Source organism: Gambusia affinis, linkage group LG19, assembly GCF_019740435.1.
Source record: "Gambusia affinis linkage group LG19, SWU_Gaff_1.0, whole genome shotgun sequence".
Taxonomy (NCBI): domain Eukaryota; kingdom Metazoa; phylum Chordata; class Actinopteri; order Cyprinodontiformes; family Poeciliidae; genus Gambusia; species Gambusia affinis.
In genome coordinates, this window is record NC_057886.1 from 8,419,760 (window position 1) to 8,435,499 (window position 15,740).

General features: G+C 38.3%; 1 protein-coding gene across 2 annotated transcripts in view; it reads right to left on the minus strand.

The window, feature by feature from the left end:
* grin2aa (glutamate receptor, ionotropic, N-methyl D-aspartate 2A, a) overlaps nt 1-15,740 on the minus strand; it is a 183,474-nt gene that overhangs the window by 12,726 nt on the left and 155,008 nt on the right. For both annotated transcript variants that reach the window (XM_044100853.1, XM_044100854.1), the window contains 2 exons: nt 4,887-4,976; nt 3,743-3,840 (listed from right to left, as the gene is read on the minus strand). In XM_044100853.1, coding sequence (XP_043956788.1) covers nt 3,743-3,840; nt 4,887-4,976 — 188 coding nt within the window. The remainder of the gene's footprint in view (nt 1-3,742; nt 3,841-4,886; nt 4,977-15,740) is intronic.

The window sequence follows — 15,740 nt, forward strand, 5'->3', positions numbered from 1 at the left end:
TTAAGCCTTTTTACACATTTTTGCGAACTTCCTCCACCTGTATTCAAAAGTTAATTACTTGATTTTTCTATGATTGCAAAAAGTAATAACTCAATGAAAAAAAAAAAAGAAAACCAGCTACTTATCTTAAATTTTGTTTCTTGTTCTGAGCATTTTGGCAAAGTTTTGCACCTTTTATCAAAGCAATCTTCTTTTAAAGAATAGCTTGAGTATCACCAATCCCAAGGCCTCCACACACCTGGTCCAATAGTCCAAACAAAGTGTTTCTTTAGAGTTAAAAAAAGAAAGTTAAAAAAGCGACAAAGACCTTATCTTTTCTCCTTTCTCACTCTGTGTACTATTTCTTCTGTCTCCCCTCCCACTCTGACTTCCTCTGTGACATTTGGCGCGTGGCTAATCCAATCTGTGTCATTCAGGGCCGGGTAACTAAGGCTGCTAGTGGGGAAAGACAAATATCATGGTGGTTCTCAGCTACATGTGTCTGAGTGCAGACCTACTAACACGTCATTACCCCTCAACTTCAACGGGAGATCTTTTATCGCTCTTAACATTTAACAACACACCAAAAGATCTAGCGAAGGGACACAGTTTCAGTCATATAACGCTCAGTAGTGAGATCAATCTTGATGTAATAAAAAGAACCTGGCAGGTACGTCTGGACTAAGACCGAAATTTAACCCAGACATTTTTGGCTCAGATGAAAAACAATTAACAAAACAGTTAAGAAAATCTTTATGAAATGAAAATTCTATTTTTTACAATGACGGCATGAAAAGTACATGTTTCATATATGCATACAGGAAAACTTGTCAATGATATGAAAAATTTATCATTTGTATTAATTTTAGCAAAGAGTATTCAGTATGTTCATTGTATTTCTCGGTGCTACAAATTACATGGGTTTAAAGATGACTGGACTGTTTATAAATACTAATGCCTATTACTTCATAGAGAAATAACTGTAAGCATGTTTACCTTTTATATAAGTGATGATTAAGTATTGTTACCCTTATGGAAGAGCATTAAAAGGTAAAGCTGCAGTGATAAGGAAATGTAGAGTACAGTACTGGTGGAAAGGGGGGAACAAAAATAAATCTCCATATAGTAGCAAACACAAACGTAACCAAAAGTTACCAAAATTATCAATATGAGAAGAACAACGTGAATCTATGTCTAGGAAATAAATTGTAAGACTGAATTCTCTTTTTTTTTCTTCCAAATGAGATTTGAATTGATATCCAAATGAGTAAAGGCACATTTCAGCAAAGGTTTCCTGGAAGTTTTTCTCTCCACGTCTTCACTTCCCAGATGCTTTGTTATCAACCTAGCTTGTTTTTTTGTGTGCGTCTCGACTAGGTGAGTTACATCCCCTGATGCTGCGCTGGTTCTCCTCCAGAATGAGTACCACTGCCATGGGATCTCAGTCCAGTACAACAGCACAGTCCAGAATGTGATTGAAAACTTTGATATCATAGTTTTTATGCCATCAAAACTTTGATATCATAGTTTTCGTGATATAAGAATGCAATTTTTTTTTTTTATTTCACATGTAACCATCATATAGTTTTTATATCATGAAACAGATATATTGTTTCTGAAACTGCTAGAAACATAATTCTAGCTGTTTCAATCTAGCTATGAAACAGCTAGATTGCTTCATAGCTGTCATGGTTTAAAAGCCAAGGTCTGCAACTCCAAACTGTCTGAAAATATGTAGATAGATTGGATGTTACATTAACTAAGTCAATCCTGACTGACAAAAATCCCCAGTTGGGTGTAAAGACATAATTTCTAACATGTGAACAGAGGAACTTCTCCTTCCACCAAACATTCCATTATTCTAGAGCTTTGAGAACAGCCGGCTTTCTTTGCAGTTACCCTTTGTGGCAATCTACTTTATCTTTATCAATAGAAATAACAGAAATAAATGATTCAGATCTCTGTGTATGTAATGGCTTTTTAAATAAAAACTACTTTCACTTTTTGAATTCAATTACTGACACAAAAAGTTTTCAGGGATAAATATAATTCACTTAGATGAACTTTCATATTTTGTCTGTATCATTATTGCTTTGAGAACAGGGTGTTCCTCAACATTACTGAGTGACATTTAACATGTTCATATTATAAACTCCTGACAATATGCAGGAGTATTACTTTATCTTCCTTTGTTCAGAATCTTGCTGAACAAATAGCAGGAGAACAAATTTGTTACAAGATCAGATAATTGCTTAAGAAGAGAGAAAACATGAAATGGCTGTTTTCTTTTTTAATTTAAGCTTTTGGATCCTTTCAAATAATTAATAATCTTCCTGTCTTTGGAACGTCGCGTGTTCTCCACCGGTATTGTGTTTATCTGATCAAGCAGCATCTGCCAAGATACAGAGTCCCCTTCATCGATCACAGACCTGGCCTCCCCTCCCTCTTCTTGTCCTTTTCTCGCCACGTTCTTTTCGTGCCCTATCTCTGACCGTCACACGCGCGCACTGTCACTTTCCTGATGGTGTCATCACTTTTTCACCCCGTCTGTTTACCCTCTTAATCTCTTTTCACCTTAACTCTATAATTTATCCCTTTTCTCCCACTCGCTCTCACTTTCTTTGTTGTTCACCTTTATCCTTACCTTTGTCACTGGCACAGACACACAACAAATGGAGAAACACTGAAATTATCAGTGTGACACAGACTTGAAGTAGTCTCAGTTAAAATCTGCAATGGATGGCTGCTTGAAAATTAAAAAGAGACAGTGTGACATTGATACAGAGAAGAAGCAAACTAGGCAAAACAGAAACAGTGGGACCTATTTTTGTTAAAATGATCTCTCGAGTGTAACAAATGCTCCGAAGCTCCGACAGGATTCACTTACAGGGTAAGCAACTGAAATGCACTCCAAGTTAGTGTTTGATAATATTCAAACCTACAAACCGCCTTTCTTATAAATTGTCAAATTGATCTTCATATAAAATTAATCCATATTTCATTTTAGTAGCATCGTCTCACATTACATTGAGTACATTTTTTCAGTGAGTGGGAGATCCTAATGTATTAGGGTCATTGCAGATACAGCAAAAGAAAAAACAATGTGAAGGAGGAATATGATTGCTACAAAAATACATTTTGAGATTTTTAGATCACATATTTTCAAGAAAAAAGTAAATCTCTGACAGAAAAATTTTTTAATTTTCCATTATTAAAGGCATAAACATTTGAACTGATATAGTCATATATCAATTGAAATGTATATCTTCTATTCCATATCATCCATGGTAAAGGAGAAAGAAAAGTGCTTCCAAAGTGCTTGCTTGAGGAAAACAAGATACTTTACAAGGAGTTTTTGGCACCACTGAAGAAATGTATTTAAGTCATAGGTTGGATATTTCTACATTTTGTAGTGTGAGATAATGTTACGACAAAATATTTTTGCTTTAATTTTTTTATACATCTTAGCCAGTGTTGAGGATGATGTACACAAACACACAAACATAAGATACATATTTTTGTATACTGAACATACAAAGATTTTGAGTGTTATTTAATTTTATTTTTTAGAAAGACAATGCGTCATTTTTCTCCTTGTTGTCTCAAAAATACTCTGCTAGTCATTTTTAAGCATGTGCAATTCAGGTAAAGCATATCGTTCGACTTAGTTTTTGTAATGTGAATAGTATTTATCCATTTGGAAATTAAGGAATGTTGTGTGCGTGGGTGTGTGTGTGTGTGTGTGTGAGAGAGAGTTTCTCACCATCTCCGATGATAGCCAAGATAGCCAGATCCACCTGTCGCTTCCAGAAGGAGCCTTTCTGCAGAGCAATGCCATAACCAGTGGTAGCAAATATGTACCTGAATACACAATCACATAACCACAGAAACCTACAAGTCAAAATATGTGATTTCTCCAGAGTGTCACCTTATTAAAAGATGTTTAAGGGACAAAGCAAAAATAATGGGACATAAATGTAAAATGAATAAAAGTTAAAGATAAACAGAACCTTAAACTAAATGCACATTAGTATAATGTACTTATATGAGCCCAAGCATTTCCACTTAAATCAGTAAGTACTAACAGTGGATTGAATTTAGGTAATAGACCAAAACAAATTTGTTCTTAATTGTGGAGTGAAAGTTAATGGATTAATTCTTTTACATTTCATAAAAAAAAGAAAAAAAATCTGTTTAATTTGTATGAAGGTTATATAAACAGGTGGGTTCTATTTACAAATCAGGGGATCTGTGAATTTGAACTGAGTCTTATTTTGCGGTATCAAGTTCAGAGGACTAAAAACAACTGAACCTCAGGCTGTCCTCGAGAGCTACAATCCTGCAGCTTCTAGAGACACCCTTTTAAAACACACCTGAATCAAATAGATGGCTCATCACCAGGCCTCTGAAGAGCTGAATGACATGCCGATGACTGAATTCAGGTGTGCTGGTGCAGGGATGCATCCAAAAGCTGCAGGACAGTAGCTCTGGAGGATGGCCTGAGGTTCACCCCTGATGTAGCTTGTGTAATCAGCATAGTGTGCAGTGTCAGTCTTTCCAGCAAATATAAATTAATATCAACAATAAATTGTACCAAATTGCAAATTTGAATAGATTGCTAATTTTGTTGTGTTGTTTTTGGAAATAGAAATATCCTGTGGATTTAACGTCTGATCAGGTATAGATTAGCGAAACCACAGTAAAAGGGAATCCCTTTCTATTCAAACAGATTTTAGACACGTTCCCAAAATGTCAGCTTCTTTTACCGTCACCGCATGACTCACAGTCCCAAAAATAAGCTGCACCGGATCCGCTGTGCCCGAGCTGGGCAAAGCCACAGAGCCTTTTCTCTACCAATGTTTTGGGTAAATGGCTATCTGTTACTTAAGAACTGTAGCTTTATTTACCCGCTGCCGATGGTCACAAGCTTACACCCTTCATCTCTCCCAGCCATGTAGTTCAACACTGCAGCGTCATAAATGAAGGCATCCAGTTTGCTGTATAGGGACAACAGAACAGAGAACAATGAAAGAAAAAAGATTTTGAAAAAGGAGGTCTTTCACATTTTTTTTTTTATAAAGAATGTGTGGCTGCCATCAGCAGCAATTTATACAGTTTGGGTTAATTTCATGATTCTAAGTTGGTGTAGATAAGTTAAAGTGATGTAGAATATTTATATTTATTATAAAGTGTGCAAATGGTTCCGAAGCGGAACCAATGTTTACTGTGTTGTTTCGTTCCGGTATATATTTAGTGACGTGCGGTACTCTGTGTAAGGCAGCATGCTTCTCTTTGTTGCTAGTTCATGGAGAGGTTTCGGTGAGGTACTAAGGCTCGTGTAGCTGGATTATAAGAAGACGTTACACAGAGTTTTGTATTAACCCTTTCAGGTAGAAGCAGCCAATGAGGTACGCATTTCGTATTTAATTTGTGTGTAATAGTTGTTTATTCTCTATGTAAATGTGTTTCTGTAAAAATTTATTTTGTGTTTGTACAGTTCTCACGGCATAGTTATTAAATGCCAGTAACAACGAAGAACGCCTTGTGTCCGTTTTCTGCTTGGAGGGAGTTACAGTGAGAACTCAGTCTGCTCGACATGAGGTGATGAGACGAGGAACTGTGCATTTCAGTCGCTGAGCAGTGGGGAGGATTCGTCGCACTCTAGCATCACACAGATAAGATTGTGCAACACCAGAAACTGAAGCAGCAAGCGCTTTCAAATTTTACATTGATGTTCCAACAAGTGATACATTTAAAATAAGTTAAATGTTAGGAAGTGGATCAACTTTGTATTAAGGAGACACTGCAAGTGTTAAATTTAATTAATCTGGTGCTCTACACGATTCTGTTTAAGTTCAAGGTTTTATCTAAGTTTTTTGTAAATCATTTTACATATTTCTGTCATTTAGATGCTAAAAGTGTTGGATAATTCAGTGCTTAGCTTTGAATTGGCTATTGTTAAGTCATTAGTTCTGTAAAGCTATAGCTATAAGTTACCAAGTAATAAGTAAACATTGCATAATGGAGCAAATGATTGACAATAAAACTAAGAAGGGGCGACTTATTTAAAGACAGTAATAGCGCAACTCTACAGCAGTCATCTGAAACGGAAGAGGAGCCAAGAAGAAGCCAAAGGACTAGAAAGCTTACTGAAAGGGCTCAAGAACTGCATGATACTAAATCAAAAAAATAGCAAGATCGTTTTGCCAATACTTACGATAAATGAAAAGTGACGGCAAAGCAAGCTAAAAGGATGATAAATGGAACTCCTTCTTTTGATGTTGTGGAGGAATTGATGAGTAAGATAAGTTGTGCATCTGCAGATGTGAAGCACAGTTATGAAGAACTGTGATGCGGTATCTGAAATAATCTTAAAAAATGCATCCACTTATCTTCCCAACAAGGAAGATCATGATGATCAGACAAAGGATGTTGTCTGGCCTGAGTCTGGCTCTGTGTTTTCATCTTCAGTCTCTAACACTACAAGTAAAGGTTCTCAAAGATTAAATTCTGCTAGCAGTTCAAGTATTAAGTCCCAACAGTCGAGCCTTTAGAAGACAGGAGGCTGCAGCAGAGCTAGCTGCTACACAGGCTGCTTTAAAGGTTCTGCAAGAAATGGAAAGTGAACAGCAAGAACTTGAAAACCTTGAAGAAGAAGATAGAAGGAGGATGGCATTACAAGAGGAAGAAAATGTGGCAAGAAAGAAAGCACTGGAAGAAAAACGCAGACAAATAGAACGTCTACAGACTGTTAAGAAGTTAAGTGCGGCAAAGGCACGGCTGCAAGTTTATGAACAAGAAGCAAGTTCAGATGAAGAAGTTGCAGAGTTACTTCATAACCAGGCAGTTGAACGACGTCGATCTTCTGGAGCTAAAAGAAGTTCCTATGAACATCCACCCCAAGCAGCCAGTGCCACAGCTCTTGCTGAAGCAATAGCAGAGTCTATTAATGTGAGTCGTCTCCCATTACCTGAACCTTCTGTTTTTACTGGAGACCCACTAAGATACAAGGACTGGAAGATGTCATTTCAAACACTAATAGGTAGGAAAAACATCCCAGTAAATGAAAGAGTTTATTACCTTCGTAAATACGTTGGTGGATCTGTAAGAAAGGCCATTGAAAGTTATTTCTTATTAGGAACCAATGCAGCTTATGATTCAGCATGGGTTATCCTGGAAGAAAGATTTGGAAGCTCCTTTGTGGTAGCTAAAGCTTTCAAAGATAAGCTTGCATCGTGGCCCAAAATAGGACCCAGAGACAGTGTTGAACTGAGGGATTTTTCAGACTTTCTTAGGGGTTGCGAGGCTGCAATGTCCCAAATTAAGTCTAGAAGTACTGAACACCTGTGATGAAAATCAAAAACTTCTCACAAAGCTTCCTGATTGGTTAGTTGCTAGTTGGAACAGAAAGGTGATTGAGATCGAAGAAATTTGCAATAATTTTCCTACATTCAGTCAGTTTGTGGAGTTCATCACAAGGGAAGAAAAATTGCTTGCAATCCAGTAACTTCTCTTCATGCCTTGAAATCTGGTGATGTTGAAAAAATAAAGACAACAAAGACACGAAATGTTGGGGGAAAGGTGTTTGTGAGCAACTCTGAAGAGAGTCCGGAACATAAAGGCTGCATCTTCTGTGAGAAACAAAATCATGGCATTCAGGAATGCTGGAAATTCAACGAAAACCCAGTTCAGGAACATCTTAAGTTTGTCCAAACAAAAAAAAATGTGTTTTGGATGTTTGCAACCAGGACACCACAATAAGAACTGCAAAAGAAGAAGTCTTTGTGAAACATGTAAAGGAAAACATCCAACGTGTCTGCACGAAGATCGTGAAAGAGCAAATAGGAAAGAGAAAAGCAATGATGAGCATGCGGAGAATGTAAAAATGTCTAAAAACACAAAATCAAAGGAAAAAGCAGAACACAATCATAATATTGAACTCTCAGATGAAGCTACATCAAACAGAGTAGTGCAAGGCATGGACAACATGTACTCTTCTACTGTTGTTCCTGTGTGGTTATCTACGTCAAGTAACCCAGAGAATGAAATTCTCGTTTATGCTCTACTTGATAACCAAAGCGATACGACTTTTATCATGCAAGATAAGGCAGATGTTCTGGAAACAAAAGGAGAACCTGTGCAGTTAAAACTCTCCACACTTTCATCCAGAAATACAATTATCCCAAGTCAGTGATTAGTTGGACTGCAGGTGAGAGGTTTTTATTAATCAAAGAAGATTTCTCTACCTGTAACCTATTCCAGAGAGTTCATTCCTGCTAATCTAAGTCACATACCAACCCCAAAAACTGCGAGAGCATGGCCACATCTAGAGCATCTTGCAGAGGAGATTGCTCCATTGATCGAGTGTGATGTAGGACTACTCATAGGTTACAACTGTCCACAGGCTTTGTTACCTAGAGAAGTGGTGCCGGGTAAAGATGGCGAACCATTTGCTCAAAAAACAGATCTTGGATGGAGCATAGTCGGTTGTGTTAGCCCATGTGTTGATTATGGTGATGCTATTGGAAGCAGCCATAAGATCATCATGAAGTCTGTGAAACCCCAGCCTCAGACATCTAAGAATCTCACAACTGAAGTGAAATACATTTGTAGGACTCAAGTTAAGGAGTTCATTTCTCCACCAGATGTGTTGAGGATGCTTGAGTCTGACTTCAGTGAGAGAAGAGTTGAAGATGCAAATTTATCTCAGGAAGATTTGCGGTTCCTATCCATAATGGAAGAAGGAGTCAAAATTAAAGCAGATGGTTATTGTGAAATACCACTTCCTTTCAAGAAGGATCGACCAAATCTCCCAGATAATAATGTGTGTGCAGTTCACAGACTCCGATGATTGAAAAGAAGATTTGAAAGAGATCAAAAATACCAAAATGACTACACAAACTTTATGAGTCAAATCATAGCAAATGGTGATGCAGAAAGAGTTCCAGAAGAAGAAATTGACAAAGGTTCTGTGTGGTACATTCCTCATCACGGAGTCTATCACCCACACAAGCCAGGAAAGATACGAGTCGTATTTGACTGCTCTGCAAAGTTTGAAGGTGTGTCATTAAATGATTACTTGCTCAGTGGGCCAGAATTAACAAACAGTCTGATTGGTGTTCTCTGCCGTTTTCGTAAAGGAAATGTTGGCATAATGTGCGACATTGAGCGCATGTTCCATCAATTTCATGTTAAAACAGAAGATCAAAACTACTTGAGATTTCTCTGGTGGGATGATGGAAACATTCAGGCTCAACCATCCATCTATTGTATGCGAGTTCATCTATTTGGAGCCGTATCATCGCCAGGCTGTGCAAATTTTGGGTTGAAACATGTTGCAGCCCAAGGTCAAGGTCAATACAGTGAAACAACCATTCAGTTCATTGAACGAAATTTTTACGTGGATGATGGACTGACAAGTGTTGCAACCAAAGAAGAAGCTATAAAGTTGGTAAAGGAAGCAAGACTGCTTTGTAGTTCTGGCAAGCTACGACTTCACAAGTTTGTCTCCAACAACCAAGAAGTACTTGCATCCATTCCAGAAAATGACTGTGCAGATTCAGTAAGAAATTGTGACATGACTCTTGGAGAGTCACACATAGAGAGAGCTCTGGGAATTAAATGGTGTGTTGTTTCGGACCAGTTCCATTTCAGAGTGATTGTGGATGAGCGCCCACTTTATAGAAGAGGTGTTTTATCAACAGTGGCATCCATCTATGACCCTCTTGGGTTTGTAGCACCATTTATTCTGGTTGGGAAGCAAATACTTCAAGAGATGTGTCGAGATAAGATTGGATGGGACGAGCCATTATCTGAAAATCTCCGATCACGATGGGAATTTTGGCTGTTGGACTTAAAGAATCTATCCGACATCAAAATTCAAAGGTGTTATCTCCCACAGGATTTCAAGGAAGTCGAAAGATATGAGTTGCATCATTTCTCAGATGCAAGTGTTAAAGGATACGGTGAATGTTCTTACTTGAGAGCAATCAGTATATCGAACCAAGTCTACTGCTCTTTAGTTATGGGTAAGGCCAGGGTGACCCCTACAAAGGTCACCACAGTACCCAGACTTGAGCTGTCAGCAGCTGTTATTGCTGTTCGAACAAGCAACCTGCTTAAAAAGGAGTTGGATGTTCAAGCCCAAGAATTCTTCTGGACTGATTCAAGGGTTGTTCTTGGATACAATAACAACGATGCTAGACGATTTCACATATTTGTGGCAAATCGTATTCAGCGCATACAAGTAGGTTCCAATCCGGATCAATGGAGATATGTGACCTCTGAAGATAACCCCGCGGATCATTCATCACGAGGTCTAACAGTTAAAGGACCGATCACTTCCAATTGGTTCACTGGTCCAGATTTTCTCTGGCATAACAAACTTCCTGCTAATAATGTTAAGGTGGGAGAGTTGGAAGCTGAAAATCCAGAACTACGAAAAACTTTTGTGCACAAGACACTAACGACAGAAGAGTCTCTGCTCAGTCGTTTCGTAAAGTTCTCAAACTGGACAAGACTAGTTAAGGCTATTGCACGACTCATACGATGTGTCAAAGAGGTCAAGGGTTCACTCTCCAGAACCAACAAAGTCACCAGTCTTGAGGAGAGGAAAGAGGCAGAGTTTTTCATCATAGCTACAGTCCAAAGGGAAGTATTTTCGGAAGAAATCCAATGCCTAAGCTCCAAAGGAGAGATAACAAAGAACAGTGCAAACAGGCTGCATAAACTGAATCCTTTCTTAGATGAAAAGGGTGTGCTAAGAGTAGGAGGTCGGCTGGAACGTTCTTCTTTACACACATACATTAAACATCCAGCAATCTTGCCAAGCAAAACCCATATATCACAGTTGCTCATTGACCACTTGTATCAAAGGGTTCATCACCAGGGTCGTGGGATGACCATGAACGAGCTCCGATCAAACGGCATCTGGATATTGGGATGCAGTCACACAGTGTCTTCTTACATTTACAAGTGTGTGAAATGTAGAAAGTTCAGAAGAAATACTGAAGTACAAAGAATGGCAGATTTACCGTGTGAAAGAGTGGAAGCATCACCTCCCTTTACCTATTGCAGAATGGATTGCTTCAGCCCATTTTACATTAAAGAGGGAAGAAAAGAACTTAAACGCTACGGTCTGCTATTCACATGCCTGTGCTCCCGTGCTGTGCACATAGAGCTACTTGATGACATGACATCTGACGCTTTTATTAATAGTCTTCGAACATTGATTGCCATACGTGGAAATGTTCGGCAGCTTTGGTCAGATCAAGGAACCAACTTTGTTGGAGCAAGATGAGAGTTCTTGGAATCTGTAAAGGAAATGGACCAAGAAAACCTAAAACAATTAGGTTGTGAATTTGTCATGAACCCAGCATCTGCTAGCCATATGGGTGGAGCCTGGGAAAGGCAGATTAGGACAATAAGAAGTGTATTGACATCCATTTTGGATCATTCATCCAAAAGACTTGACATTTCATCTTTACGTACATACCTTTATGAGGTTATGGCGATCATAAATAGTAGGCCCTTAACAACTCACCTGCTCAGTGATCCCACTTCTCCACAGCCTCTTACACCAAATCATATCCTGACCATGAAGTCTTCAGTGGTTTTACCACCACCTGGTGAGTTTGTGACAGAAGACCTATATCTTCGCAAAAGATGGCGTAAGGTACAATACTTGGCCAATGAATTTTGGACCAGATGGAAAGGGAATACTTGCTGAATCTTCAGCAAAGAAACAAATGGTACAAGACAGAGAAATGCCAAGATCAATGATATTGTGATTCTGATGGACAATAGTCTACCCAGAAATGAGTGGAGACTGGCCAAGGTCACTAAAGTGTTCCCTAGTGAAGATGGAGTCGTTAGGAAACTCGAATTGTTGATGAGTGATGCAACACTTGATGACCAAGGAAAAAGAGTTAACAAGCCAGTATATCTTGAGAGACCCATCCACAAAACAGTTACTTTAGTCGAAGCTGAGTAGCTCAGTACTGTGATCCATGACTTGTTGGATTACAGATATTTGTTGTTTTTCCTTTGTATTCAGGTTTAGTAGGAAATCATCTGTGATTTGGTGGGAGTGTGGCTGCCATCAGCAGCAATTTATACAGTTTGGGTTAATTTCATGATTCTAAGTTGGTGTAGATAAGTTAAAGTGATGTAGAATATTTATATTTATTATAAAGTGTGCAAATGGTTCCGAAGCGGAACCAATGTTTACTGTGTTGTTTCGTTCCGGTATATATTTAGTGACGCGCGGTACTCTGTGTAAGGCAGCATGCTTCTTTTTGTTGCTAGTTCATGGAGAGGTTTCGGTGAGGTATTAAGGCTCGTGTAGCTGGATTACAAGAAGACGTTACACAGAGTTTTGGATTAACCCTTTCAGGTAGAAGCGGCCAATGAGGTACGCATTTTGTATTTAATGTGTGTGTAATAGTTGTTTATTCTCTATGTGAATGTGTTTCTGTAAAAATGTATTTTGTGTTTGTACAGTTCTCACAGCATAGTTATTAAATGCCAGTAACAACGAAGAACGCCTTGTGTCCGTTTTCTGCTTGGAGGGAGTTACAGAATGAGTAAGAAGTGCACAGGAGGAGACAGAAGGCAAAGCACTGCCTTATTTTTCAAAGCGTGTGGGTTGCAGATCAATTGTGAAGTGTTAAATCATCTCCAATAGGCCTGCAATCCAAGCGTATCCAAACACAAAGGACACAGAGGGAATTGACGGTTCAATACGAAACGCTTCATTGATGATAGGCCCTTGGAGGCACATAGGCATTCTAAACAAACTTCAGACCCTCACAAACATTTACACTGTCCTGCCTTGGACCACAAAGAGACTAGTAAACAAGTTAAAGAGGAAAAAAAAAAGATCCAAGCCCCTGACTGACATTTCTAATGTAACTGATACTGTCACTGGCCACTGCTCTCTTGTTATCTTGGCGCACGCACAAACACCAGACTCAGACACTCAGAACCCCACTAATAGTCTGGTGACTGGCTGGCATTTTCTAGAATGTCAGACCCAGCCCTTTCAAAGACGCTCACAGCTGATAGGTTAGCTGTGTAATTAACTTAACCCACCACTGTCAACAAGGAATACGTGTGTCCCAACATGGAGAACAGAGACTGCACATCAGTAGGCTTGTATGACTACCTAAATTAGAGTGTGCACCACTGCCTTTCTAAAAGCATGTGCATCTCTTTTAGAAAATAGGAAGCTCAAACATTTATCACATCCTTACATTAGGGAGAAAGGGTCGCACTAGATTATGAAGTACTTCAATGAAACCTTTTAAATGTCAGGTTAAACGCTGCAAAAATTTCTCCTTAACTTCAAATGGATAGTTCAGACCTTTCAGAGTTAGATTCTAATAATTAATAATCAATGAATAACCTGCAAGAAGATCTTAGTTTTTGAGCTTGCAGTCAGAGCTAAGTCACAAAAAAAGTAGACGTTAGCGGCAAACAACAGCATCCTAAGCGAAACCAACAAGAGAGATTAACTGATGGAAAATTAAAGCCAAGTAAAAACGGAATAATACAGCCTTTTACCTGAAACGCTGCTGCTTTACTTTTGTAACAAATTGACTACTGATTTATATGCCAAAACCGTTGTATATTTGAATTAATGTTTATATGGGAAGGTTATTTTTTCATACTTGTATAGTATTCATAGTAAATACCTACATAAGTCAATTTAATGTATGATTACAAATGCAACCACTTAGAGATTTTCTTCTGTTTTAGGGTTTGTGTCACACTTCAATCTTTTAGAACCAGAATAAATACAAACTGTAGATTTTAAATGATTTACTTTAATAAGGGCAAAAGCTTTCCAAAGAAAACTGGCCCGGACAGCATGAAGTAGGGCAAAAGAGCTTAAAAAGCAATATATTATGACCCCATCTAAAGAAGTTCAGGAACAGATGAGAAATGGAGTCATTGACATCCATCAACTTGGAAAAAGTTACAAAGCCATTTCTAAAGGTCAGGGGAGTCTGGCAAATTATCCACAAATGGAGTAAACACAGAAGACTGGTGACTCCTTCCAGGACTGGCCAGTCCACTAAAAATACTTCAAGAGTGTTTTGAAACTCCATGCAGGAGTTTACAGAAGAACCCAGCACAATATCTTCACTTCAAGCCTCACTTGTCTCAGTAAAGGTCAGAGTTCATGATTGACGCGTTAGAAAGAGTCCAGCAGTGAAAATAATTGTTGACCAAACAAACCCAAAGGCCCTTCTCACATACGAAAGTAAACATTTTGTTCTTCCCTAAGATGTCAAGCAAAAAACTCTGTGCCCTGGCACGACAGAAGTGGAACCTTTCGGAAGAGTGCGTGTCTTGTTACATCTGGAGTAAAACTAACACAGAACGACATAAAAAGATTGACAAGTCGAACAAGATGGTGGTAGTGTGATGGTCTTGGGTTGGTTTGCTTTTCAGGACCTGGACAACTTGTTATAATTGATGGAACCATGAATTCGGCTCCCTACAAGAGAAACATGAAAGAAAATACACAGCCATTAATTAGTTCATGACCTTGGACTCAAGCACACACTGCACGAAAAGCAATTGCAGCAGGTCAACGATCTGAAGAGCATGAGCAAATCCAATGTCTGGATGGAGAAAAAGAAACAAACTGAAGACTTTTAAATCTGTAAGTTCAAATCTGCGAGTGGTCAAACACTTCTTCATATTAGTGTAAATAATCATCTAATACCAAAGTGAAGTGGGTTAAGGTTTCACACTAAAGCACAATTTAGCCATTTCACTATGGCAAATGTCTGCTCTACTTGTGAACCTGAGCTAGCCACTATCTGAAACACTAATGCATTTTCCCAAAAAAAAAAAAAGAACTGAAAATGCTAAGAGAATTAAGTACTGCCTATAACGTCTTAAAAGAGCCATGATAATCAAATTCCTAACTGTCACTTTAAGTCCAAGTCTAGTTTTAAAAGTACTGAAGGATAGAGGAATTCCTAGAGATGACTAATCCAATTTCAAGAATCAGACCATTTAAAAGACTGACACTGGAGTCTTTCATTGAGCTCAGTTTCCAGCAGCTGTTGATGATGCACTAAGATTGCAAAACTTACACACGTTTCACAGTTTCCTGTGAAAAAACATAGGAGATGACTAACCTTCTATGGTAATATTTTTTTCTCAGTGTGTTATGACTTATGTCATGTGACCAGCTCTGCACACTGTGTCTTGACAGCCACTGATAAATGGGGGCAGATCTGTTCACAAAACAGCTGAAACACAAGCCAATTAATTTTATAGAATTCGAAAGAAAAGTATAAAGCAAAAAAAACAATTTTTCAGGGTTTGCTATGTTTCTGGTCTTTTTCGGTGAAAAAATAATATTTTAACTTTATTATGTCCAAGAAATTAAAACAGTAACGAATCGATTGGAGATTTTGTTAGATTTTATTTAATTTTTTCTCAAAAATAAGTGCCAGGCAATGCCTTGACAGATGGCTTATTCAATCACATGTGCATGCCAAACTAAAAGACCTGTACATTGAAGCAGGCTGCGTAGATCATTTTAAGTTCAAATATACTGCGGCTATACCCCTTAGCACTGAAGCAAACTGTTTACAAAAAACTATTAAAATTGTTGAACTATGCAGTAAATCAGAGGCCTTTGGAAAAAGATTAATGTTCTGCAGAATTTCCTCTTGGGAACAAAGGTTGGTCGATCTCCAAAAAGAAAAACAAAAGTATTGAACTAGGACTCTGTATAG